This window comes from Diceros bicornis, chromosome 25 (genome assembly GCF_020826845.1).
Source record: "Diceros bicornis minor isolate mBicDic1 chromosome 25, mDicBic1.mat.cur, whole genome shotgun sequence".
Classification (NCBI taxonomy): Eukaryota; Metazoa; Chordata; class Mammalia; order Perissodactyla; family Rhinocerotidae; genus Diceros; species Diceros bicornis.
The window spans coordinates 7,370,074-7,397,979 of record NC_080764.1 but is presented as its reverse complement, the minus strand read 5'-3'; the positions used below and the strand labels follow the sequence as shown (position 1 = coordinate 7,397,979).

Below are 27,906 nucleotides of genomic sequence, written 5' to 3'. Positions count from 1 at the left end.
TTTTCTAATGCACAGTTGATCTAAGAGGTAAATTTCTGAGTTTAACTTCTTCAAACCAAGGCAGAGGCCATCAGTCAAGCTCCCCCATTCCCTACGAACAGACCTGACTACGCTGGAGCTGACCATGCTTAATACCCAGCAAGGCACTTGAGGCCCAGGAGGTACTGAGTTACTGTGCCAGGTGCTTCCACAGACATTAATGCTCACGTTCTCTCAGCTGTGGAGACTGAGGTTCAGCAAGTCCTATGAGGAACTGCCTGAAGGTCAGAGCTGGTGAGTAGTGAAGCAGAGGCAAATCCGTTTTCTGGGGCCAAGTCCCAAGAGAGCACTTAGCAGAATCTTTTAAGAAATGACAGCTCAAAGGTAGGAATAACAAACGTTTATTCAGAAATGGATAAGTAACACAGTCTCCTCCATCCCTTAACGCCTCTTCCTCTCCTTTTGGACAAAAGAGACACAGACGGGAGATGTAGGGGAGTGGCAGGTGGAGAGGGACACAAGGACTGGCCCACCACCTTCTCTTCCCTGTTTCCCACAACGACAGCCTACAGAGCAGAGAAGGCCAAAAGCTTCCACCCTGCAATGTACCATACGGTTATCCAGAGGACAGGGTCCAGACAGCCAGGCGGCTGCAGCTGGGCTCAATGAAACTCGGTGATAACCAGAGCAGCCTGGCTGGGACTGGAGGGAGGAGGGGAGGGTAAAGCCATGCAGGCAGGATATTTACCAACCCTACTCAAAGCCGAGTCCAAGCAGTGCTTCAACTGTCCCCAGTACCTGAGAAACCAGCTCCTACTGCCTTGTGGGTGCTCCCTTAGGCCGAGAACGGAAAGTGTAGGAGTAATGTCTTCCAGCTGCTGAAGAGAAGTTTGCACCCGTTCAAAGGAGGAGAAAGAGAACAGAAGCAGCATTCTTAAAAAAAAACAAAACAAAAAACTGGAAAGTGGAGCACCATGAGTCACATTCCTTGGACTTCCCAGGCCTGGGCAACCTCAGAGCTGGAGGACTGAGCTGGGTTCAAACTCTGGTCCTTACTGCTTGACAGATTTAACTCTGTGGAAACATGAGTTTCCAGGTTTTTCGTCTCTGGGCTGGCCCCATACAGGTCAGGAGAGGCATTTAGTGTCTCGGGTCCCCTATACTTCCTAGGCTTGTGCCCTTCACAGCACCTCCTACTGATTTGTAGTGCTCCCAGAATCCTGCTCCCCACCTCGCTCCAGCTCTGCCAGCCTGGATTCCCTTTACAGTCCCAGAAAACCAGCAGGAGACTGAGAAGGACACCAGAGCAACAGTCTCCTGGTATTCAGGAGCTGCCCCTGGGTTCTACAGTTTTGCCCCAAATGCCTGGAACCATGCTAAAGGAACAACCCACCAGCTTGCCTGGAAGGGCTGCTCTGCTTTCTCAATTTCCTCCCACCACGCACCACTCCTCTCCCCCCCAGCAAGGCAAGAAAATATCCCTCTGGTCACGGACGGATGGGTCTCACAATAGCAAAGACAGTGCCTCTCGGTGACAGCTGGATACGTGCCTCTCAGCATCCCTGACTAGTGTCCTGTAGACACCTGAGGCCAGAAAGCAAGAGCCAGGAGCAAGCCAATATCTCCCATTCAAAGACCCCCCCAAACCCACAGTGTCACAAAACAAGAGGCAAACTCTGAAAAACCCAACTAGCAGAGAGCTGGCATTTGTGCCAAAACCAGGGTGAGATGAGCGCCGTGCCAGTGAGAACCGGAAGAGCTAACAATGCAGGCCCCTCTCAAGGTGATACCCAGAAGGCCAAGCCTGTTGGGTGGGACACTCACCATAACCCAAGGGAAAAGGGAAATGTCAACTTGAGAATTTACTCTGGGTTGCCTGCGATGGCACAGGCCTCCAAGGCAAAGGCTGGGGGTACCCTCTTCTGAGCAGGGCCTTGCTGCAGGGCCCTCTCCATACCAGACTGGTCCAGAGCCAATCGTGGTGAGAGGACAAGAGGCCTGTGGCCTGATCCCCACCCAGGCCATCTCCATGGACCAGGTGGGTGAGTGGCACAGCTCCCGAGCTGACCTGGCTCCTATTAGGATGGCAGGGGCTTCCATTGCCCGCTTTGTTGGAAAAGTTTAAAAAAGAGAAAGGGGAGGCAACCCCTCACCCCTGGAAAAAGCAGTGTCCTTCAAACAGCCCCTGCCCTGCATTCCATGGGGCCACACGAAAGCCACCCAGAGAATTTAGGGCACCATTTCCAGACAAGAAATCAGTTTGGGGCTGAGGTTAGGGGGAGAGACACTCTGAGCAACACAAGCCTACCTTGGCGATGAGGTGGAGGAGAAGAAACATACTACGGGGAATGTTAACGTACAAAAGAGCACAGGGCAGAAGACAACACGGAAAGGTGGGTCCTGTCCAGTGAGGAAGCTCTCTACCCCCGGCGACCCCTCCCACGCTCAGGGGCCTCCAGTCCAATGGCCCATTGGTCACAAGCTTTGCTTCGGGAAACAGAGCCACCCTCCTCTGCCCCCCGCTTCTGGCTGCCTCACTCCCCCGCTCAAAGTTTGATTTTGAATTCTGTGGGCTGTGTGGTCACAGAGGCCCCTGAGGACTTGAAGAGAGCCTTCAGGATGGTGTCAGGGTCCACTTCGGCAGGAGGGTTGGACGAGGTGGCAGAATTCACCCTGCGAGGCAGCTCACTCTCCTTTTTCACGGAGGGGCTATCACTCAGCCGTCTGTGGAGAGCAGAGTCAAAATCCTTGTCAGTTTTCCCTTAGACAGGAAGGGGACCCACCATCTACCGGGCACCTGTAATCAGCTAGGCACCGAATGGAATGCTTTCTGTACCCCTTTATCTCATTTCATCTTGTAGCAGACCTATCATTTCTCAATCTGCTGCTGTGCAAGCTGAGGCGCAGCCTGCTGTGTTCTGGGGTTTGAAGTTTAGGAGACACTGCACGTCCCTCAGGGATGGTCACACACGTCAGTATTTTATGCATTCTGAGAAGTCTTGAAGTAAAGAAATCGATTTAACTGGGTTTTTAGCCCAATGGTTTCCAAACTTATTAGGTCATAAAACCCACATTTTTCAGAATACAACTTATTCCTAGAACAGTTTAAGAAACTTGTCTATATCATACAATTCAATATCCAGGGTTCAAATTCTAGTCTTTCTAAAGTTCCAGGTCTATCTCAGGCCTGCCTCACACTAACCCATCCACCTTGGCAAGTCTAATATCCTTGTGAGGTCTCTGTCTCCTTGTCTATAAAAGATGTCATGTCAGTCTAGACATTTTATGCAACTCGGGCTCCAAAAGTCCTCAGTCCCAGGTCAGGCACGTACCCCCAGTTTATGTAACAAAACAAGGGGTAGCACCCGGCACTGTCCCCACTCAACAACAAGGAGGCCGGGTTTTCCATTCACTTGGACAATGCATGCAGTTGTGCCAAGAGGTACACAAGTGGCTTGGTCTCCACCTTCTTCTCAGGTGTTTCTAAATTATAAGGCTGGGAATGAGGTCTTAATGCTAGTCCCCATGGCCAATCCCCTATGGAAATGACGAGATGAGCTACTTTGTACACATTTTAGCACCCTGATTTACCACTTGCAATCAGAGCAGAGGAAATGAAATGCAGCTGTGATGCAGGCAATTCACCCCTCAAAATAAAGAGAGGATCATGCAGAGGAAGCAAGCAGAAAAGCTCCACCTGGTCCCCAGCACCCCTGGCTTTGGAACTTACAGCAAGATGGGCTGGTCTGAGGTGATAACGTTTCCATTCATGTGAAGGTTGCACTTCATTGGTTGCCCTGAAAAAACAAAAAAGAAAAGACTCTGCCATGAGACTTCAGCTCCTCCTGTAGGAACTCCCCCTACAGTTCCTCCTGTACGGGAATAGAGCCGTACAGAAGTAACATTTCTACATCTCACTGGAATTAACTTAACTTTAATCTAAATAGATTCTGATAAACTATGATATATACTGTAAACCCCTGAGCAACAATTAAGAAAGCAACTCAAGGGGACCAGCCCGGTGGCATAATGGTTAAGTTCGCACACTCCACTTTGGTGGCCTGGGGTTCGCAGGTTGGGATCCTGGGCACGGACCTACACATCACTTATCAAGCCATGCTGTGGCAGGTGTCCCACATATAAAGTAGAGGAAGACTGGCACGGATGTTAGCCCAGGGCCACTCTTCCTCAGCAAAAAGAGGAGGACTGGCAACAGATGTTTGCTCAGGGCTAATCTTCCTCACAAAATAAAAAGTGACTCAAAAAATATGGTGAAAAAAATCATTAAAGGAACTAAAATGTTACACTAGAAAATATTCATGTAATGCAAAAGAAAGCCAAATTAAATGTGAATAGATTAAATAATCCAATCAAAAGGCAGAGACTGTCAGACTGGATTAAAAAAAGATCCAACTATATACTATCTATAGGAGACACACTTCAGATTTAAAGATACAAAAAGGTTGAAAGTAAAGGAATGGAAAAAGATATATCACTCAAACAGCAACTCGAAGAAAGCTAGAGTGGCTATACTAATATAAGACAAAATAGACTTTAAAACAAAAAATGTAACTAGAGAGAAAGAGAGACATTTTATATTATAAAAGGGTCAATCCATCAGGAAGAAAACAATTATAAACACATATGCAACTAACAGCAGAGCCTCAAATACATAAAGCAAAAACTAACAGAATTGAAAGAAGTAAACAAATAACAACAGTTGAAGATTTCAATACTTCACTTTCAGTAACAGACAGAACAACCAGGCAGATAAACAAAGAAACAGAAGACAACATTATAAACCAACTAGACCTAACAGACATCTATCCAACAGCAGCAAAATACATATTCTCCTTAAACACTCATGGAACAGAAGGTCATTTGTTAAATTCACAAATATATGTAAATCAAACAAAACAATCCTAAATAACCAATGGGTCAAAGAAGAAATCACAAGAGAAATTAGAGATTGGGCCGGCCCCGTGGCTTAGCAGTTAAGTGTGCGCGCTCTGCTGCTAGCAGCCCGGGTTCGGATCCCGGGCGCGCACCGATGCACCACTTCTCCAGCCATGCTGAGGCCGCGTCCCACATACAGCAACTAGAAGAAGGATGTGCAGCTACGACATACAACTATCTACTGGGGCTTTGGGGGGAAAAAATAAATACATAAAATTAAAAAAAAAAAAACAAGAAATTAGAAAATACTTTGAGATGAATGAAAATAAAGACACAACATACCAAAACTTACGGGAGGCAGCTAAAGCAGTGCTTAGAGGGAAATATATAGCTATCAACGCAGAGATTAAAAAGAGGAGTGAAAAGACAACCTACAGAATGGGAAAAAATACTGGCAAATCAGTTATCTGATAAAAGACATATTAAGACTATATAAAGAATTCTTTTAAACTCAATTAAAAAGTGGGCAAATAGTCTGAATAGACATTTCTTCAAGGTATACAAATGTCCAATAAGCGCATGAAAAGATACTCAACATCATTAGCCAATAGGGAAATGCCAATCAAAATCCCACTGTTTTATTAGTCACTGCATCTCCAATTCTACCATAGGGCCTTCATCCACAAGTGTACTCAATAAACACTGAAAGAACAAATCAGTGGATAGAAGGGGCATGGCAGAAAGAACTTCTCTCCACAGGCTATCCTGAGATGAATAATGTGAATCTGAATTCAGTAAATGCAGTAATTTACTCACTATAAGCAGAGCTCACCCAGGTGCCAACATTTAGACAAAGCTTCAGGCCTTTGAGGAACCTGTGACCTAGCTCTAAGCAGACCAACACCTGGAAGGGGGAGGCTACGGCTCTCCGCTTCCCTGGTGAAGATCTCTTAAAAGAACCATCCGTGGAGAAACGATGTTTCTCTGCTAGCTAGACTTAAGTGCTAGCTTAAGTGAAAACCCAGGGCCCCCGGGAACAGGCAGCTTAGCACTACCAGGAGACCGCACATCCCTGCCTGCTCTTGGTGCAGGGGAGGCCCCAGAAGGGTGACTGCACCAGGACGTCCTCCTTCCCATCTCAGAGGAAGGCTTGCTCCAAATGCCTGCTGCCTGACAGTGAGCAGTGAGAAGCAGGAAGGTGAGGTGGCTACTTTCTCTCTGACTTACCATCCAGACACCGGTTGTTATATTTCTTATATGCAGTGATAGCATCATCCTTCTTCACAAAGACCACCTCTGCTACCCCAGGATGGACCAGCCGAGCCCGCTTGAGGGCTCCACACACACAGAAAAGCTCCTGCAAAGAACAAGAGGCATTGGGGTTAGGGGAGAATTCCAGGCTGTCACCCTGCCTGCCATTCACACACTCCAGAGGGCTCTGGGTTGACTGGTGGCTGCACTCCGGCTGAATATGCCCAGTGCCCAAGATTTCAGAGAGGCTCCATTTTAGGTGGTGTTCCTGGGACATCCCATCCAGGCCTCAACATGGGAGCAGGTGAGGGGAAAAGCTGTGCTGGCAGTGAGAAATGGGTCTGGGCTTGTAAGCCTTGGAGTCCCTGTGACCTTCAGCAAGCCACCCCAAAGTCCTCCCGCCTCAGTGCCCACTTCCTCAACAAGGATGATAGTTATGCAATATGGAATTTCTCTCAGAGAGCTCTGTCATGAGAACGAATGCACAGGCTCATCAAAGACAGTGGCTAACATGTCACCTGGGAAGCTATTAGATATACAAATTCTGGGGCCCGCCTGGTGGTGTAGTGGTTAAGTTCGCATGCTCCACTTCAGCGTCCCAGGGTTCAAATCCCAGGTGCAGAGGCACGCACCACTTGTCAAGCCATGCTGTGGCAGACATATAAAGTAGAGGAAGATGGGCACAGATGTTAGCCCAGGGCCAATATTCCTCAGCAAAAAGAGGAGGAATGGCAACAGATGTTAGCTCAGGCCTAATCTACCTCATCAAAAAAAAAAAATCACTGACTAAAAGAAATACAAATTTTGGAGTTTTAGTCAGGGTGACCAATCATCCTGGTTTGGCTGGATTGAGGGGTTTCCCAGGACACGGGACTTTCAGTGCTAACCAGGAAGTCCCCAGCAAAACCAAGACAGTTGGTCACCCTAAGTCAGATAGACCTGGGTTTGATCCCTGGGGCTCTGCCTATCAGCTGTGCAACTTCAAGCAAGTTATTTAACTTCTCTGAAGGTGAGTTTTCTCTTCTGAAAAGAAGAAAAGGACTGGTCTAGCCTACATCTCACAGTTGCTGAAAGTGCAACTGAAAGCATTTTTCTTGTGTGTGAGGAAGATCAGCCCTGAGCTAACATCCATGCCAATCCTCTTCTTTTTGCTGAGGAAGATTGGCCCTGAGCTAACATCCCTGTCCATCTTCCTCTACTTTATATGGGACACCGCCACAGCATGGCTTCACAAGTGGTGCGTTGGTCCACGCCTGGAATCCAAACCTGCAAACCCCGGGCCACCGCAGCGGAGCGTGCAAACTTACACGCTACGCCACCGGGCCAGCCCTGAAAGCATTTTTAAGGCAGTGCTTTGTACATGTGTTACCATCATTATTTACTTCAATCTCTCCTCATTTTACAGATCAGGAGACTGAGGCCAGAGAAGGAACACAATGTGGAGATGGACCAGGCCAACTAGCACCCAAGCCATTTCTTCACCTGCAACTGCCCTTCGTAAGGTTGTTATGAGGACAAAGAGAAGACTTTTGAGAAGGTTGTTGAAATGATTTGTTTCTAATGATAAAAGGGAAAATGTTTAATGTCAAAACCAAGACACGGAACTGAATACTAAGTGTGATCCAATTTTATTACTGCTATTCTTAAATTTTTTTTTTTTTTTTGGTGAGGAAGATTGGCCCTGAGCTAACACCTGTGCCAGTCTTCCTCTATTTTATATGTGGGACACTGCCACAGCATGGCTTGATAAGCAGTACATTGGTCCGCCCCCAGGATCCAAACCTGCAAACTTCGGGCTGCCTAAGTGGAGCCCGTGAACTTAACCACTATGCCACTGGGCCAGCCCCTTAAATTTTAACATTACCTATTTGGGTAGAAAAGAGGTGAGGGTGACTACTATTGGCAGTTCCCTCTGAGTGGTGATCATTACTGGTGTTTAGTCTTTCATTACTCTGTATTTTCAAAGATCCTCCATACAAAGTGCCTGGCACATAGTAAGTGCTCAATAAAAGGTAGCTATTATTTTCTAATCAGGAAAAAGTGTTTTGATTCTTTATAATTTGTTAAGTATCACACAAAGTAGACTACGATTTCCATTCTTGCGTGCACTGTTCACTGGCATGCCTGCGTAGTTCTAAAAGCAATCACACAGCACTCAGGTATTTCACAATTAAAACCATTAACAAACATGGTGGCCAGTGTGGGCTGTTACAGAACCTGAGACTCAGCTGCAGGGAGAGGCTGGAGGCAAGTTCATTCATTCTGTGATCTGACAGTTCAGAGTTAAAAGGGTACCTGGATTTTTAAACTAACAGCTTTTTTCGGTGCCTGAATGAAAATGAGGTTGAAAAGAAGTCCTGGCTGCATCTGGGCCCCCTCACCAGGCACCTGAATTAGGTTTTGCCCATGACCATCAAGAGTGGGACAGGATGGACCAGAAAGGCAGTCCAGAGGGACCAACCACCAGCTAACACCAACCCATCCCATCCCTCTTACTTTGGAATCATTGTGAAAACCTCTACAGAAGGCAAAAGTTCCAAAGACTCACGGGAAAATATGAACCACTGGATTTTGCACAGTAGGACTAAAGGATCCCATTTAAGACCCACTCCAGCACAATCCCCTGGCCCTGAGATTCAGGCCGGGCACCTGGCCCTGGTTTAGAAGCTGTGAGGAAAAGAGTCAACATAGCTGGCCTGACTGCTATCCTTTGGAAGGCCTGCTTCCAAGGTTGGCCCTTGGCTGGTGTTAGGGAACCTGGCTTCTGGGAGGGCTCCACCACCCTCACTGACAAGAGTGGCTCACTGTGCCTAAGCTGTTTGTGCAAACAACTGTGGTTTATGCTGAACACCTGCCTTCTGTCTGGGAGTCTGGAATTCTGGTATGCCTGAGGCAGAGAGTACCTACGTGACCAGGCCCCAACAATATCCCTGGGCACTGTGTCTCTAATGAGCTTCCCTGGTTTCACATGTGTCATCACAACTTGAAGCTGGGAGAATAAAGTGCATCCTGTGTGACTGCACTGGGAGAGGACTCTGGAAATCTGCACCCGGTTTCCCTCGGCCTTTGTCCCATGAGCCTTTCCCTTTGCTGACTTTGCTTTATATCCTATAAGAAATCTTAGCCCTGATACAATTCTCTGCTGAGTCCTGTGAGTCCTCCTAGAGAACTAAGTGAGCCTGGGGGTGGTCTCGGGGACCCCTGACACAGAAGTGGTTTGAGATTTAAAATTCTGCCCAGGCCACAGTACTCACAACAATGTCCTCCTCGGTGACTCGAGGGTGCAGATTATTCACGGTCATCTTGGTGCCTTCCAAAGGGCTGAGGACAGGCTGCTACAGACAAGAGCGTTACCAGAAGTCAGAGAACAGCTACGCACTCAAACAGCAGAACTCACTCCAGGGAAGCGACCAGGAAGGCCCAGAGGAAACCCCCATGGAGAGCCCATCACAACCAGGCCCCTCTAACCTTAGCACCCATCATGCCCCCACCACCCTATGCTAAGGGATGGAACCTCTCATTTCCCAAACACGCCAGGTCCTTTGAGGCCTTTGAGCTCTGCCTGGAATGCCACTCATGTTTCAAGACCCACCCAGCTGAGGCAGCACTTTCTCCTTAAAGCCTCCCCAGATGTGCCCAATGGAATTAGATACTCTTTCTGCAGTGTTCCCAGCAGCTCTCTTCTGAGCAGACCTCTGCTGTATCACCAGACACAGTGCTCTGTCTGCAGCTCTGTTTTCCCCACTCGCCTGCAAGCTCCTTGAGGGCGGGGCCACTGGCTCTTGGTTTGCTCATTTGTAAACGGGGGTGGCAACGCCTATCTCACAGAGGCACTGTGAGGACCCAAGAGGGTACATATAGCACAGCACCCACCCAGTACAGGCTGACTCTCAACTGGCATGGTCACTTCCTCTCCCTCACCTTCCCCTCACCTCAGCAGGCGGCAGCTCTTTGGGGGGCTCCTCCTTGTTCACTAGTGTCCGGGACATGTTGGTCAGAGCTTTTGTTCGAACAGAAGAGGGGAGAGCAGGAGCTGTGTAGGCATCATTCTGAACCACTTTGGTGAGAGGGAGGGCCTTGGATGTGGAAAGCTTGGAACTGCTCAGCCCGGCCTAAACAAAGAGGCAAACAGGAATCTGAGAGGCTGGAGATCTCGATGCCCCAAGGGGCTGACAACCCTTGAGGCCTCCCAGCTCCCCAATTCCATTACCGGTCTGGAGCCAAAGAGGCTGCCGGCTGCCAGTGATACCCCACAGGGAAGGGGCGGGAGGGGAGAAAAAAACACAGCCTGCACCCATGCTCACAGCAGCCACTCTCCCGTGTTAGAAGCTCTTGGCAAGAAGCTTCCATGCAGCCCTGACCAGGAGCCACAGGCTCACCCATACCATTTAGACTTCACTAAAACCTTACAATTTGGGGCCTGTCAGAAGGCCAAAAGTTTGGGGTCAAGTTCAACCGCAGATATGCTTCTGTCACAACAGGCTGATCATCAGCTCTGGGCTGGCTGGGCATAGGAACCCACTCTTAAGAAGGCCCAGACTCCCAGCTTTATAGTTCCTGTCTGGGCCATACAGAGGCTCTGCATGTAGCCCTGGCCTCACCAGCTTCCAGACTGGCAGGGACATGCTGGCAGTTGGCACGTGCAGACCAGCAGAAACAGTTCCCTCCCTCCCCTGCTACCTCTAATGGAGATGTGTCCCTTGGAAATATAAACCAGCAAACCCCCTGGTATTAATGTGTCTGAGGCAAAAGATGCATAAGGCAGAAGTGGCAGATGGTCTTGCTGATTTAGGACAGGGTCTACCAGGTACTGACTTATGGACCATGGAGGAATGCAGCAGCCAGAGAGGCAGAGCATGGGGCAGGGACAATTTACCAGCTTCTCCAAGTCTAGATGAAAATGTCCTCCTCTCGCTGGATTCCACATTTCTCAAGCTGCTTTCTAAGCCCCGACAGCCAGTATAGTGTAGAGTGAAACACGTGGCCCGGGAGCCAGACTGCTGAGGCTTGAATCCTAGATCTACTACTTATAAGCTGGGTGATACTGAGCAGGTGTCTTTAACCTCTCTGCGCCTCATTCCTCATCCATAAACCAGGGGTGATGATAGTACCCATCTCACAGGGCGGGAGGGAAGGGCAGTCTTATATGAGTTAATATGAACCCAGTGTTTTTTGAGTTAGGGCTAGCTACTAACTGAGTTGGCTGACAGCCCCCTGCTGCAGACCTGAGCAGTCTAATTATTGGAAAGGCCCAGCCCCTTTGCTACAAACTGGCATCACTCAGCTTCACACATCACTTTAAGAGTTTCAACGGTAACTAGGAAATGGGTCCACACATTCAGTGCGGTGACCAAAACTGAGTCTTTGGGCCTCTCAAGGCCAAACAAAGGCACTTGGCTTGGGTGCCCACTGGCCTCCTGTCTGTCATTTGCTACATCCGTTGAGCTGAGCAGTGCAGACCTCCCTGATGTTCCCAGATATTGCTTTCTTTCCTTCTCTGCATGGTATCTGACTAGCATCCTGGTCAACAAGCTTTCCCTGCATGCAGGCTGCACCTGGTGGAGCCCACAGGCAAGGTTTAGTTTATTCTTGCTACACACCAACCAAGGGAATCCAGATTCAAGAATGGTGCCAGAGCTGCTGACCATGGAGGGAAGGGGAACATGCAGAATGTCCTGCCACAAAGGAAAGAAAATGAGATTCCTTCCTGTGGGATTGCTCACACTTTCCCTGAAGTGTCTCAAACACAGCAACTGGGAGCTGCAGCTCTGCACTTCACTAGGTGTGAGACCTTGAACAAGTCACAGGACACTCTGGTCTCAGCATTTATAAAATGAGGGGTTGATTAGGTCCAGTTCTGAAAATCATATGACCCAAATACAGAAACACTTCTGAACTGAAAGGCCCTACTCTCCACCACCTCTCCCACCCACCTGATCAGACACGCAGTGTAGGAAAAACATAAAATGCCCTACCACGTGGTGGAGAAAGCTGCCTGAGGCTGTGAATTTCATCTGTTTACTAGGAATGGGAGCTACGTCTTCATCTTCATCTAGGTCGTATAAATTCTGAAAATAAAGAAACATAAGCTAACATGGCACGCAAGTTCTCAACAGACATTTGGAGCAAGGACAGCGAGGAGATGACTACTAGAGTGAGCGAGGCTGAGGGACAAGTGGGTACAGGGAGTCTGTCTGGGCGTCTGGGCTCTGGTCCTGACAGGCTGGCTCCTGGCCCACAAGGGCCCAAAGAAAGTGCCGCCAGGTACATCTGACGTAACTTTCTACAAGTGAGCAATACCTATCAAGAGTCCCTAACATGTTGGTTTATATTCTTTGGCTTAGAAAGTCCATCCCAGGCAATCTGGACTACAGAAGTAAACCCAAACCCTAGAAAAAGCTTTATGCACAAAGATGTTCATAGAAGGACTGATGTTCATAGAAGGATTTCTAACAGTGCAAATCACAAGAAAATGGTTTAAATAAACTAAAACGTCAATTCGATGGATTATGTGGTAATTAAAAATGTTTACAGTAAATGTGAATCACAGAAAAATGCTTGAGTTATAAAGTGAAAACAAAATGACACAAAATTGAATAACAATAAAACCACAACTACAGTACGCATTAAACAAATAACAATGACATTAAAAAAAAAAAAAAAAAAAGGAACCAGGACAGAATTTCAATGGTGGTTGGCTTTCAAGAGCAGGAGCATCAGGAACTTTTTCTTCTTAATCTTCCTCTACTTTGCGAATTTTCTGTATTAAGCACATACTACTTTTATAATAAAAAAATTATAAAGACTTTTTTTTTTTTGGTGAGGAAGATTGGCCTTGAGCTAACATCTGTTGCCAATCCTCCTCTTTTTGCTGAGGATTGGCCCTGAGCTAACATTTGTGCCCATCCTCCTCTTTTTTGTATGTGGTATGCCACCACAGCATGGGTTGATGAGTGGTGCACAGGTCTGCGCCCGGGATCCGAACCTGCAAACCACAGGCCGCTAAAGTGGAGTAGGCGAACTTAACCACTACGCCACCGGGCTGGCCCCCCAAAAATAACAAAGACTTTTAATTTGCCTCTCTGCCCCTCATGTGTCACCTCCCCCAGTTAAGAAGTTTCTTCTGGGGGGCCAGCTCAGTGGCCCAAGCAGTTAAGTGCGCGCGCTCCGCTGTGGCGGCCTGGAGTTTGCTGGTTTGGATCCAGGGCACGCACCGACGCGCTGCTTGTTAAGCCATGCTGCGGCGGCGTTCCATAAAAAGTAGAGGAAGATGGGCAGGAATGTTAGCCCTGGGCCAGTCTTTCTCAGCAAAAAAGAGGAGGATTGGCATCGGATGTTAGCTCAGGGCTGGTCTTCCTCACACACACACACACACACAAAAAAAGTTTCTTCTTAAAACTCATGAATTGCAGAAGCCAAATATAATCCCTCCTCCAACTCTTCAAATTGGGAAACTTGGGCCAGGCCTCAGTTAATTCACCCAGCACCCCCCATGAAAACACAAGCATGTGTACACATACACATTTGTACATACAGATGAACACACAACACACACACTCTACCTGTTTGGCCTGGTGGTTATTGATGACATTGATCTTCATTCCAGCAGGATGGGCATGAAGTGGTGCCATGGCCTTCTGCTGAGGAACCTAGAAACACCTAGTGGTCAAAATTCATCCCACAAGTGTGGTGGACACACAAGTTTTGGTCTTTGGTAAAAGGCCCTACAGAATGCCTCAAGTCCAAAGCAGGAGCGTGACAGGAAGACTCGCCATCCCAGAGACCGTGTGACAATGCATGTACAGGGCTCAATGAACCTGACTCTGCTCAACGAACAGCTGCTGCTGCTGTTCCTGTCACCAAAGACGCTGTGAAGATTAAACAATAGTGTTCCGTTCCCTTTGGGGTGGCGGCCGTGCAGGTGGCCAGGGCACTGCACTAGGAGCCAGCTCTGACTGGGTTCCTTCCCAGGTCCTCCCACTGACTAGCTGTGTAACTTTGGACACAATAAATCACATCCTGGGGACTTAGATGATTCTTTTATGATGATTCTTTTATAAAACTGGGGTAATACTCCCAGGGTTGTAGTGAGGAACAAATAAGGTCATACATATTATATGCCTGCTGCATAGCACATGCTCAACAATTGCTTTGTCCTTTCCTCTCTCTTCCCTCCACCACTATCTCACTTGGGAAAGTCACTTAATTTCTCTGCACCTCCCCTTTCTTTTACATAAAACTTAGACAATACCTTGCCTTTCTAATATACTATACAAACACTTGGGAGAATTGTCCTTTTGTCCAAATACTCCTGATCCCTGCTCCGTGCCTGAATCTGCAGTTGTTACTGGCTTCTGGAAATTTATGACAAGAGCCACAACCCACCTGGATGGTTTTAGTGAGCTTCAGAGCAGGGGTCACTGTTCCGATGGGTGGGCTCATGAAGGCAGCAGGGGAATTCCGCTTCAAGCTGATCTTCTCTCTGGCATCGGCCACCTGGCGGGGCTTCTGGGGTGCCGTGCTCTGCTGCTTGCGAGAGTTCAGCATCTCTCTGGCATCCTGCACTTTCCCTTTGATCCGGAACCGGGCGTCTTTCTGCAAAAGCTTTTCCCGGGCATCCTTGACGCCCAGCTTGAGCCGGGCGTCTGAGAGGCCAATCTTCTGCCGGGCATCAAATCTCTGCTGGAAGGTGGCTGTGCGTGCTGGCTGGCTGAGAAGGCTCTGCTGGATCCCAACACGAGATCGGACACCTCCAACTCCTGGTCTGGCATTGAGCCTGCAAATAAAAATTGCAGTATTAAGTGGATCTGAATATCAACAGTAGCCCACGGAAGTAGAGCTGTGGTAATACTGGGAACAGAGTAGTCCCGGGGAAAGCAGAAAGTTGCTCCCTGTCTGAGGAAACAAACCTAGAGAGACTTCTCTCCTAGTTTTACAGCTGCCATTATGCCTTGTAAACAAAATTAGGAAGGAGGGCCTGGTGGTTCTTTCACTAGGTAAGACTGTTTTGCTTCCTAGACCAGGTGTTTTGCGACACCATTACGGACAACAACCTCCAAATGATACCAATCAAATAAAATAGACATATCCCCCAAGTATCATAACCTCACACATCTGAAGAGCAACTTCAGTCTTCAAAGCTCTTCCACATCCATGCTCTCAATCAGCCCTCTCAGCACCCTGTGAAGTACCCATTCTGATGCCCATTTTACAGCGGGAGAAACAAGCTTGGCGAGGTTAAGTGATTAACCAAAGGTGCCCAGCTGGCCTCCAGCAGCCTCATGCCCCCAGTGCCGGCAGATACCCCCTCCTGGGCTGGGACCAAGAAAGCCAACACGGGGGCCTATCTTGGAGCTACTGGACTAACAGACGATACAAAGACTTGATTAAAAAGAAAAATAGTCACTTCTGTCTGAACTGTTTCTACTCACAACACTTCTGACACCACATGTGTTTTTTCCTCACACCAACCACTTCTCCAATTCTCTAGACACCAACTGGGTGACCCACAATTCAATTCTAACACTAACCACCTGGAGTTAGCACAGATCCCACAGGTGAAGGCTCGTCCCACAGACTGCCTCCACTGCAGACGCCAGTCCCTAGTCCCAGGCTGCCTGTCCTTCTGATCCCATGACCCCCTCCTCAAGTTCGATAATTTGCTAAAACAGCTCACAGTACTCAGGAAAACAGTTTACTTACTATTACCAGTTTATTATAAAGAATACAACTCAGGAACTGCCAAATAGAAGAGATGCACAGGGCAGGGTATAGGGAAGGGGTACAGAGTTCCCATGCCCTCTCTGGGCACATCACCCTCCCAGGACGTGGATGTATTCACCAACCCAGAAGCTCTCCGAAGCCCACTGTATAGTGGTTTATATGGAGGCTCCATTACACGACCACAATTGATTAAATCATTGGCCACACTGATGATTAACTCAATCTCCAGCCCCTCTCCCCCTCCGTGGAGGTCCAGGGTGGGGAACAGGATGGGGCTGCAAGTTCCAACCTGCTCATCATGCCTAGGTCTTTCCGGCAACCAGCCCCAGCCTGAAGCTCTCTAGGGGCCCATCAAGAGCTGCCTCATTAGAACAAAAGAAGTTATCACCCTTATCACTGAGGAAATTCCAGGGGTTTTAGGAACTGTGTGCCAGGGACAAACACCAAATATATATTTGTTATACTTTGCAACAATAAAAATGTACAATTCAGAAACAGTTCAAATTGGAAATGAACTAAACTCCATTAAACAAGCCCCACTCTCTTCTGGGGTTCCTCTGTTTGCCCTTCAATGGCTTGAGAGTAAACAGAAGACTCTTCCAAGTATAATCCTGGAAGTCCTCCCTGGGGTCTGCGGGCTTCTACCCCACCCCACCCCAAGGCCTCTCCGCTCCAGCCACCACAAACACTACTCCTGCGGCAGGCGCCCTGCCTGGGGACTCCGACTCCCAGGGCAATGTCTCCTCTTTGGGAAACCCTCTCTAATTCTCCCAGGACAGCCCTCCTTTGTGCCTATTCTTACATTTGCTTGTTCTCTCTCCCCCCGCTGGACTGGAAGGGGAGGGGAGAATGGGGCTCATTCCCGTTTCAGGGCCCAGTGCTTTGTAAGTGGTCCTGGCTGAGCATCAGAAACTCCTATGGAGCTTCTTAAAAATACAGCTCTCAGACCCCACCCCAGAGCCACTGAACCCCAAATCTGGGTGAAGGCAGGGCATCTGCATTTTTCACTCCACAAGCGATCCTGGAGAACCGCAGTGCTGAGAATCTGACCAGCTGTCGGAAGGTGCAGCTCTGCTGAATAAACAAGTTCCTATACTGTTTCCCAATCACTGTCCAGGCCTCTCAGGAGGCACCCCTCATACTGGGGAGTCACCCGAATCCTCCTCCTGCCTCATTCTTCCTCAACCGCTGGAGTGAGACTGTCCACCAGCAACTCTGCCAACAGCAGGAGTGCACACAAAGGTGTCTGCCTGCACCAGTAAAAGAAAATCTAGACCTTCATCTTGTCTTCCTCGGAATGATGGAAAAGCACCTGCTGCCTCCAGTATGCCAGAGCCAGACTTAAGACAGCAATGCACAGTACCATTTTTCTTTGAAAACATGGCAACAACTTTAGGATTTAAATACTTTCCCATGGGTTTATACAAGAAACAGGTGGAAAAGAGAGTGGAAGAGGTCATTTACAGAACTGATCAGATTAGGTTTAAGGGAAGGAGGGGGAGCTGCTTATCCGTCCCTGCTCTGTTTTCTCATGTAAAGACTCTGGGAGACAGAGGTGCTAGAAAAAGCAAGGCCAAAAGGCGCGGGTGTTCAGGGAGGCAGCATGCACAATTAGGGAGCAGCCATCCTTCCCTGGACTGGGCTACGCCGGGTTTCATGGCCTGCAAAGCCAATGGCAATAGTCAGCCTCTGCTTTGTGGTGACCACAGAAACCCGAGGGGACACTGAGGGGCCCCTGGCATTCCTGGAGGGAACAATACGAACTTCATAACAAAGCCTTACCCCAGGACCAACTGGCAGGTGAGGTGTCTCCACTGCCTTTTTTTTTAATGCTTCCAACTCCCTACTTCTGTTGATGATACCCATCAAAGAAAAGCAACAGGCTATCAGTTCAGACCAGGAGCTCCCACGGAAGGCCATTCATACAATGGGGAGAAGATTTTGATCAATATTTACCATGCAGATCCAGATGAAACCCTTCACTCATCACGCACTGGACAGCTCTGGAGGCAGAGGCCATGGGCCGGGCAATTGAGTCACCAAAGAGTATGGTGAGGAACAGGCCTCCAGGGGCTCCAAATTGGGAGGGGCCCAAATCGGGGGGGGGGGGGGGGCCTGGCGCATACAGATACGCAAACAATCATCACACTCCTGTTCTAGGGGAGGAAGGTCCAAAGTCTGTGGGGACACCACAAGCAACTGGACACCTGTAGGGCTGTGGGAAGGTTCAGAGGTGGCCCAGGGGTCTGAGAAGAGTGTGTCAAAGGACATTCATGGCAGACAGAATGTGGGAAATGCCCACTACAGCCCACAGCTGGTAGCTTCTTTGCTCTTGCAGCTCTGGCAGGCAGCCGTGGAGGCACTTAGCTTTCCCCACTTCTCCACCTTCAAGAGCATTCCCTCACTTTTCCCGTATCACTTCCACAGCTGGAGCCTCCCTCTCTGCAGCATCAAAGCACTGGTCGAAGCTTCATTAAGGCACTTACCATGAGGTATCACAATGATTTGTTTACAAGCCTGCATCTCCAGTTGGACTAAGAGCTTCTCAGGGGTACACCCTGCACCTCCTCACCTGTGTCAACCCTGCACCAGGGGAATGACAAAGGCTCAAAGAGCTTCCAAGCCCTGAGCTCCTGCTAAGTGTCAGAGACCCTACAGGGCTCCTCTCGTACGTTCCCCTTTCAGCCTCACAGTCTCTGAGGTTAGCTGCTGTCACTTCCATCTTACAGAGGAGGAACCAAATCAGAGAGCTTGTGGCGGGGCTGAGACTGGACCTCAGGTCTACCTGACCTCAGAGCCCACAATCTTTCCATTATAACAGGCTCCAAGCTTCCCTCCTTCCTACTCCAAGCCCCAGGGGAGGGGAGACAGAGAAGCTATGGCTACCCCAGAAGGGCTTCTCCTTTGCAAGCCTAGCCCTCTACCCAGCCCTCACCGACTAGCCCAGTGCCCTGCTAGGATCGTGGCCACCAACGGCTCCTCCCAGAGGAGAGAGGGCCACCCTAGCCCTTATGCTAAGAGTAGGACCCACAAAAATCTCACCAGCCGCGAGCTGCAGGAGCTTCAGGAAAGGCCTCCTGGAAGAGAGCAGCTGGTCTCTGGCTGAGAGGACAACCTGAATGGAACCAGGCTGCATCAACATCCATGGTGCAAGACATCGCTGATGACCACCGCCACCACAGTGGGGGTCCGACACTCCGAATCCAAACCTGAGTCTGTCTTGAAGATCTCCTATCTGCATCTGTCTTCTCCAAATCACCAGGGCACCCCTGTTACCAAAAGTCCCTGATACTTTAACTAAAGGAGGTGGGGGATCGTATCATGTGATACTCCATGATTCTACAATACCATAAAATTGGGCAAATCTAGACCCCATAGCATCAATTATGCTTTCAAAAAGCCAAGTTACCCAATTTCACAAATCATTCAAACAATTAAACATAAGTGCCAAGAAAAAATAACCAACTGAAAGCAATTATTTCAAATAATTAAAGGAACAATGAGATTCTTGAAAACAAATATCATATCCCTGAACAGAGAGTGGAGAACGGGGCAGATTCAAAACTTTTCTGGTTCACTGCAATTCAGTATGAACAGTAAACCTTTGCAGGAGGGGCAGGGGCGATTAGGCCTCTGCAACCTTAATTTATTCATTTTCCTCAACAATTTCCCTTCTCTGATAATCTGTAATGGCTGTTTGAAGTGTTGTATTAAGAATTCACAGGAGTCGGGGCTGGCCCGGTGGCTTAGCGGTTAAGTGCGCGCGCTCCGCTGCTGGCGGCCTGGGTTCGGATCCCGGGCGCGCACCGCCACACCGCTTCTCCGGCCATGCTGAGGCCATGTCCCACGTACAGCAACTAGAAGGATGTGCAACTATGACATACAACTATCTACTGGGGCTTTGGGGGGGGAAAAAAAGGAGGATTGGCAATAGATGTTAGCTCAGAGCCAGTCTTCCTCAGCAAAAAGAGGAGGATTATCATGGATGTTAGCTCAGGGCTGATCTTCCTCACAAATAAATAAATAAATAAAAAGAATTCACAGGAGTCTACGGTTGACAGGCAATGCCTGCCACATAAGGGGCAAGTGGCTCTCAGGGTGTATGAAAGACTCTGGGAAGACGTGATCTCAACCAACATTTCTGAGTACTTACTACAGGTTCATAAACTTTGACAACCTCCTTTAACCCTCACAACTCTGAGAATTAGGTCATTATCCACATTTTATAGGTGAGCAACGTGAGATTCAAGGAGAGCAGTTATCTCAAATCCCCGAGCTCTCATGGTGAAGGCTGGATTTGAACCTCACCGTATCGAGTTAAACCACCAATAAATGAAGCATGGGTCAAAAACAAAGACCAGAACTTGAGAGGTACGGAAGGGTGAGCACTGTCTCCAGGCTAAGGAAACCGTTAGGGCTCCATCACATCCAGGGACATGGCGCACTCCCTAGTGACCAAGGGTGAGCACACAATGAGGATGGCTGACAGGGTACCCACTTGGGACCCACACACCATACTGCTTGTCTGGCAAGAGAGACCACCAAGATGCCTTGTGTTGGTGTTTATCCGTTTGAACCCTGCAGAAGATACACTTGGGGGAGGGAGGTGATGTAGCTGTGGACGAAGGAGCGTGAGGAAGCTATTTTCCCTCAATTCAACGCATTCAGGTCCCCGGTTACGCCAGTTCTTTCAACTCCTTTCATAAACAGCTTTAGGGGGCTTCAGTGTTCAGGCTTTTTATAATCACTGCTTCTCTTCCTGCATGAAAAGACAGCTATTCATCCCAGCAGGCAGCAGTACTGGTTATAAGGCAGGCATTAGTCATCAGGAATTTTTCAAATAAACACTCCTGCTAGGGGTAGGTCTCTAAAACATAGAGTCAATTATGTTACCCTCCTGCTCCAAGAACTGCTGAAGGCTCCCTAACAAAGCCCAACCCCTCAGCGGAGCCTCCGATCTGGCCCCACTTCTCCCTGCAGCCTCACCTCCCACTAGACTATCTGATGTTCCCAAAACACATTCTGCACTTTTGGCCTCAGTAAATGTTTGGAAGAGGGGAAGTGGGGAGGTTTTGAGCAAGTCTGCTAACTGCTCTTCCCTGTCACACCCGAAACACTGCAACTCGGCACTGCTTCCAGAGCCTCACCAGGGCCCCCGTGGGTCCCGGGAAGAGTGCTGTGGGCGAGATGGCAAATGCAGAGCCAGCCCTGATGGCCTAGTGGTTCAAGTTCGGCGCGCTCCACTTCAGCAGCCCGGTTTGGTTCCCGGGCGCAGAACCACACCACTTGTCTGTCAGTAGCCATGTTGTGGCGGCGGCTCACAGAGAAGAACCAGAAGGACTTACAACTAGAATCAGCAACTATGTACTAGGGCTTTGAGGAGGGGAAAAAAAAATGAGAGGGCAAATGCCCCACTGGAGCTAGAGCTCTCCCCCAGCCCCCGACTGGAGCCTGGCACACACGTGAGGACCAGGGAGGGTCTGTCTGGGGCCAGAATGCCTCACCCTCTGGGTCTGTCGGTGAAGAGCAGAGTGGCAGCCGCTCTGGACAGACGTCCAGTCCAAAGGATTCAGGCCCATGAGGGAGGCCCTGGATTATTACAAAGTGGATTTTAATCCATGGGGTGGGGTCTCTAGGTTAGAGTACTTGTGTGTTGAGGTCATCTTTATGGAAGAAAACACAGCTTAGTTCTAACTATTACTGAGGGTCAATTCTGAATTAGGTGCTTTAGAGACACAAAGAAAAACAAGACACTAACCCTTTACCCTCCAAGAGAGTTTTGTGCAGATGTTTCATTTTAAATCGTAATTCTCGCCCTCCAAGTTATGTAATAACTCGCTTCCCCCCTCTTTGTTTTAGGTCTACGTTTCCTTTACCTTATTTCAACAATGAAACAAGCAGTGAATATCAGGACCAGAGCCCTGGCGTGAACTGAGAAGTTCACTAGCCCCTCCCCCCAGGGCTCCAAGGACTCCCCAGACAGGGCATCTGGCCCAGAGCTGCTCAACTCCAACACGCTCCCGCTCAACTGTCCCACTAAGGCTGCCTGCCACCTTCAGCTAAGTACACACAGGCAGTGGACACACAGCTATCCTCTGAGAGTTAAACTAAGCAAACCAAAGAGAGGGGACGCCTTCGCTAACTTAATCAGTGATATTCTCACATCTAAAGGACAAAATCAACCAGAGAGGCAGGCTCGCACTGCAGGTGGTGCCCAGTGCTGTCCTGGGGAGTCAAATCCACGGGTCTTGAGCAAATGAGGTCACTAGAGATGTGCTGTGCGTGGGGAAGCACAGCACCTCACCACCGCCTGGATGAAGTATCATTCAAAACCAGCCCCTCCCTTTCTCTAATTTCACGTTAATCAAGGAAATTTTTGATGATTAATTGGGGGCCCAGGTAATAATAATAATGACCCCTTTCTTGACTTACAAGGTGTGATGAACACAAAACAGAATGGCTGCTCTAAAGAACAAGCACATTCCACGACCTGTGGGGAGAGATGTTATTCACACTGCCACAGGCTCAGTCTTCTGCTATCTCCACTGAGAAGAGGAAGGAAGTTTTCTGAGACAGTCGCAGGTTCTTCCTAAATTACCAAGCACAAAGTTCTTCCTGGGACATCCAGGCAACATTAAACTAAAGTTCCCAGGAAGGAGATTTCTTCTAGGAAGCATGGAGAATAGAACAGATTTACTGTAGGAAATGACATTTGTTTAGACCTTTCAGAGTTCTTGACAGGGACCCCCCAGCTCTAGTTTTTCTCTTTGTTGGCTGTGCAAGTAAAATAAAAATGAAGTTTCCAGCAGGTTTAACCCAAACACAGCGTGCAGTCCAGTTTCTTCTATGCTAGCCTCTTTGCCTGCATTTCCCTCAATCCAATCTTCACATAACAGCGAAGCAGTATTCTCCCACTGACAATTGCATGTTACGTCTCTACTTAAAAGCCTTCAATAATGATGATAGCGGGCCAGCCTCATGGTGCAGTGGTTAAGTGCATGCGCTCCACTGCTGGCGGCACGAATCCAGGTTCGAATCCTGGACGCGCACCAACGCACTGCTTGTCAGGCCATGCTGTGGCGGCGTCCCACAGAAAGTAAAGGAAGATGGGCACGGGTGTTAGCCCAGAGCCAGCTAGTCTTCCTCATCAAGAAGAGGAGGACTGGCATGGATGTTAGCTCAGAGCTGATCTTCCTCGCAAAAAAAAAAAATAATAATGATGATAGCTAACATTTATTGACCACTTAGTACCCGTCAGACACTCTTTGAACTACTTTAGATGTATTAATTCACTCAGTCCTGACAATAACCTAGTAAATATTATCCATGTTTTACAGATAAGGAAAGAGAGGCATGGACGGGTTAAGTAACTTGCATAAGATCATACGAAGGTGGGAGAAGAAGGGGGACTGAACCTTGGCAGTCTGACGCTTACCTATTACATACCCTAGGGAGAGGGGTTCAGGCTTCTACTCCTTTAAGGAAAGATCCATGATGACTGCCATCATTTGCTGAACTACCTGGTACAAACTTTAAACCATACACTCTTATATTAAACCATACACTCTTATATTCTCATATTTAATCCTCTCAACGACCTACCAGGAACCACTACTACAAATGAGAAAAGTGCCCAGCTCAGAAGTCATCTAGCCAGGGGGACAGAGAACCCAACAAGGGGACCTGCCAGGGGACCAGGTTTGCCTGGCTGCACAGTCCTTGCTCTTCCCATGGATCCACACATTCCTTCCTTCCCTGCATCCCCACTCACTGCCCAACACAAAACTCTGCGCACATCAACGCCAAAAAGCACAGACCCAACAGACGGTTCCGACCACCTCCAGTCAGGAACGGAGGGGAGCGACTGCAGAGAGAGCAATGTTGGGAAGCTGACTCCTTCAGCGACTGTTGTGCAAACCTATGAAACCTGGATGAGTTCAGATGTGGCCGGAGGACCCAGCACTAATCCCACACCGGTCACTAGAGGGAACACCTAGGAGACAGCTACTCCCAGATAATGGTTTAGGAAATGAACGCTTACTGAGCCTATTATGAACCAGAAGCCAGGTGAAGGGCTGGCTGGCTGGCGAATTACGCGGTGGTCGCGGCAGCTGCAGTGAATATGTGTAGGGGGTGGGGGATACAATTGAGATAACAAAAGAAGGAATCTATTTTCTAGAGAACACGATATCTAACATCTTTACAGCCTGGCTGTCTACAGAGACATCAGAACTGAACGTGTGCTGGAAAACGCCTGGCCAAGTTCCCACTCTCCGTACAGGTAAATTGGAGCTCAGCAAGGCTGGAAGAGACTACCAGTACCGGACGGTCCAGAGAAAGTGGGGGGCACACAGCTGCACACCACCCCCACGGCTCCCCCCCCCCCAGATCCCGCAGTCTTCTCCGAGAAGCACGAAGGCTCGGCCACCCTCCAGCCCGTCCCACCTGTCCTTCTGCCCATGCCTGAGGCCAACCCGGCCGGCTCCGAGAGCTCCCCGTGGCCTCGGGCAAGTCGCTCTCTCCAGCCTCGGCTCGCACCTGTAAGCTGGGGAAGCATGAACAGCTGGCCGACAAGACCGCGAAGGGAGCCAACGGGACGGTACGCACACGAAAGCGCTTCCGAACTTCAAACGCCGCACGGAGGGAGGAGCGTTCACGGAGGCGGCCCGGCGGGGGACGCGCACGCGGGACTCGGAAAGCAGGGATCTGGGTTTGGGTCTTGGCTCGGCAGTCCCAGACGGCGGACTCAGCGAGCCACGTCCCCGCAAACTTCAGTCGTCCTAGGACAACGGAGCAGCGGGCCGGACGCCCGTCCGCTCAGGACAGGGGGCTGCGCCAGGGGACCCTCCGCACCCCGGGTCCCGCCGCCCACCCCCGGCCGCTCCCACAAGCCGGGCACCCCGGCCGCCGCCCGCAGCCGCCGCCCTGCCCCAGCCCGCCGGAGCGACGGCACCTCAGCCAGTGGGCGGGCGGGCGGCCGGGCCCGAGGCGGCGGCGGGCCGGGCCAATGAGGAGCGCGGCTGCGGCAGGGGGCGGGTGCAGGCGGCCGCCGCGTCGCGCCCGGGCCGCTCCCTCCTCCGCCCGAGCCCCGCTAGGCCGCGGCCCCGAACCACGAAGGGAGAAAAGGCCGCTCACCGCGCCTTGGCCGCAGCCCCGCGCTTCCGGATGAGCTCGTCCAGGGAGATGTCCGCCATCTTGCGCCGCCGAGCGAGCCGCGAGCAGCTTTACACTCCCTCAGCCCGCGAACCCGCCCCTCCGGCCGCTACGGAGTCACTAGCTGCTTCCGGCCGACAAACTCTCGCGACAGCTCAAACCACGCAAGGACCGGAAGTGGCGGGGAGCTCCCCGTGAGCCTTCGCGACGCCGGCCGCTTATCTGCATACGGCGGGTCGGAGAGCTACCTTTACCTAATCTCCCCCGACGAATAAATAAAATGAAAAGCAACATAAGAAATTAATTATTGAGTAAGATAAACTTCAAAGGAGCGGAGCTCTCAGGTCGACGGTCAACTTTGATGCTCACCGTAGGTCAAATGAGCATGGGATTCATCACCTAGGAAGTAACTGCTATACCCCTTTATGCCTTAAACTTATGAGTAAGGAAAATAACGATTCGGGGTGACGCCCGAGTCCTCACTGCTAATGTGAGACGAATTTTTGAGCGGGTAAAGGTCGCCCCTAAGGTGACCCGCCTACTTTGCGGGATGCCTGGGAGTCGCGATCTGCCCGTCCCCATTTTCTTTTGAAAAGTAGACTGGTCCGAACATAGAAGCGCGATCTGGTTGCCCGGGTTTTACGGTGTTACCGATAACACTGAACAATTATTACGTGATCCGTGAACGTAAAATTGGCGGCCTTCTTCCCCCCTATAACTATAATATAGTGCTAGCCGTTTCTGTGTGGCTGAGAGGTACGGACACGTGCGGCTCCCCTGCACACAGTAGGCGCTCACTTCGTGGCTTATAAGGGCGGGCTCGCGGGGGTGAGAGCTGGAGGACCGCCTGAGTCACGTCCCACCGGACACACCTCTTGGCGGCATGACCTCAAGCAAATCACTTCTCTGTGCCTCTGTCTTCTAGATCTGTGAAGTGCGGCAAATAACAGGTTGTTCGAGGGTGAAATAGACGGATTCATTAAAGTTTTCGATATGTGGAATTGCCTTTTCATCGATGCAACCCCAGCCTCCGGCGCCGAGCCTGGCATGAAGTCGATGTTCGATACGTTTTGTCGAATCAATCAATAAAACTACACGCAATGCCTTTAGCACAGCGCCGAGCCTGGACTAGGTGCTCTGTGAGTTCCTATTATTTCTCAGTCCAACACTGCGAGTGGAGTTACGTGCTCTTGACTGAGCATCACACCACAGTTAAAAATCGGGCATCGGAAGCTCGGTGGAGAAATGAACAGTAGCGGGTGAAGTCAGAGGGTCTGGGATTGGGCAGCAGACAGGGGGGAGTCCGGGACCCAACTGCGCAGCCGCGATTGCGTGCGAGCTGGCCCTCCTCTCCGCTGAAAACAGGACCGCTAACCGCACCCCGCCCCAAGGGGGCGGGGAACAGCAGGGAGTCCCGGGAGGGCCCCACCGATGGACCGCAGGAGTGAAGGCCCTGTCTCGCCTTAAGCGAAATGTAAAAAACGTCACTTAAATGATTTTTTAAAGCCAGCACAATGGGGTCATTAACTGAGATCAACTAATTGTGGGATTGTCAGCTGGGTGGCCCTCCCCCAGGGGCATTTCTGAACTTTTGGGGTCGTGTTTTGTTGTCTGGACGACGGGGATGGCGGTCACGTGGAGGTGGGGACTGGGGTGGGGCGGTCTCGCCGGCCCTCCCAACACCCGCGACATTCCGGGAGCCATTCCCGGGGCCCTTCCCGGAAGGGAGAGGCCCGGGAATTCTCTGAGGCCGGGCTTCCCTCCATGTCTTGTAGGCACATGCAGCACTTTCTGCCGGGGGTGAACAAACATGGAATTGCCAGCCACACAGCGGCACCACAGCGCAAGGAAGCGGTCCTGCTTTGTTTAGAAAATGACCAAGAATTGTGTCTACCTGGGACAACGCCGCCGGGGGGGTCGGGCTGTGCTTAAGGCTGTGACAGTCCAGAGACCCCACAATCTGGGCAAACCCCTGCCGCCGCCACCTCTTCTGGGGAACTTGGGCCAGTATACATGCTGAAATGTACATCATTTAATAAACTCCTTTCCTTTCTTGCTCTTTGATAACATAGTTGGAGCTTTGTGTTAATTCTTGAAAATTCTGTGTGTAGGTAGCTGATATTACCTGAGAATTCACTTCAGGAGAGTGAAAGGGCTGTTATAACTGTTGTTTTAGAAGGGTGTGGGTCTGAGAGGGGAGAGAATCACTGCTCTAGTTCACTCACCATTTCACAGATGGGGAAACTGAGGCCAGTAGGGAGGGCAGAGCCAGGTCCAGCTCATGCTCTCCTTTCTGGCCCTAGGAGACACCCTCTTGTGAGGTCAGGAGGTGTGCATCAAGTCCCAACCCTCAGGCCTGTTTTCTTATCCTCCAGACGGGGACAGGAAGGAGGAGACCTACTGTGTGTCGGGTGCTCAGCAGAGTCCCCCGCACACAATAGGTGTGGAGAAGGACCATCAGGGCCTGGGATTCCCCACCCACTGAGGAGTCTCACCCTGCCCCAGTGTGTGTCAGGGACAGATGGAAGGTGAGAGATGAGAGAAGAAAGGGGCTCCCCTGCCTCTGAGTCTTGGCCTCAGGCGTTTCTTCCTGTGAACTTCCCCCATCTTCCCCTCTCCCCAACTCCACTCCAGCCACACAGGCTTTCCCTATGTTCCCTGGGCCATCCAGCAGGTCCCTGCCCCAGGGCCTTTGCACTTGCTGGCCACTCCCTCCAGGGAGCATCTAGTCCTGCCTCCCTTTCCACCCTCATCATCACTGTCTCCTTAGCCACCTGCCTTGTTTGATCTGTTTCTGGAAGTAGATTCCACACACTTGTTCCAACCACAAGGCCTTTGCACCTGCTGTTCCCACCACCTTGAACATTTGAACATGTGGCCCAGTGGGGCCAGCTCCTTCCCTTC

General features: G+C 50.1%; 1 protein-coding gene and 1 non-coding gene across 3 annotated transcripts; one reads left to right on the top strand and one right to left on the bottom strand.

The window, feature by feature from the left end:
* Positions 1–364: 364 nt before the first annotated feature.
* Positions 365–25,113, bottom strand: POLDIP3 (DNA polymerase delta interacting protein 3). Of its 2 annotated transcripts, none has more exons than XM_058568213.1 (9): positions 24,985–25,113; positions 14,512–14,902; positions 13,689–13,775; positions 12,102–12,194; positions 10,059–10,238; positions 9,381–9,458; positions 6,103–6,232; positions 3,710–3,776; positions 365–2,703 (listed from the first exon to the last, which is right to left on the bottom strand). In XM_058568213.1, the coding sequence occupies exons 1-9, from the start codon at positions 25,041–25,043 to the stop codon at positions 2,526–2,528; spliced, it is 1,263 nt and encodes a 420-aa protein (XP_058424196.1). In that variant the 5' UTR covers positions 25,044–25,113; the 3' UTR covers positions 365–2,525. The 2 variants fall into 2 exon arrangements, with proteins under 2 accessions (XP_058424196.1, XP_058424195.1); XM_058568212.1 differs by having other exon boundaries at positions 9,381–9,461; positions 24,985–25,112.
* Positions 25,114–25,427: 314 nt separating this feature from the next.
* Positions 25,428–25,577, top strand: LOC131421969 (U12 minor spliceosomal RNA). The gene has a single exon (XR_009224007.1). It is a non-coding gene; the product is annotated as a U12 minor spliceosomal RNA (small nuclear RNA).
* The last annotated feature ends 2,329 nt before the right edge of the window (positions 25,578–27,906 follow it).

Excerpts from the sequence above, each read along its gene's own strand:
- POLDIP3 (XM_058568212.1), bottom strand. The coding sequence starts at position 25,043 with ATGGCGGACATCTCCCTGGACGAGCTCATCCGGAAGCGCGGGGCTGCG. Across the intron at positions 9,462-10,058 it reads AAGAGCTGCCGCCTGCTGAG|CAGCCTGTCCTCAGCCCTTT; the intron begins GTGAGGGGAAGG and ends TCTTGTCTGTAG. Across the intron at positions 3,777-6,102 it reads TAACAACCGGTGTCTGGATG|GGCAACCAATGAAGTGCAAC; the intron begins GTAAGTCAGAGA and ends TTGTTTTTTCAG.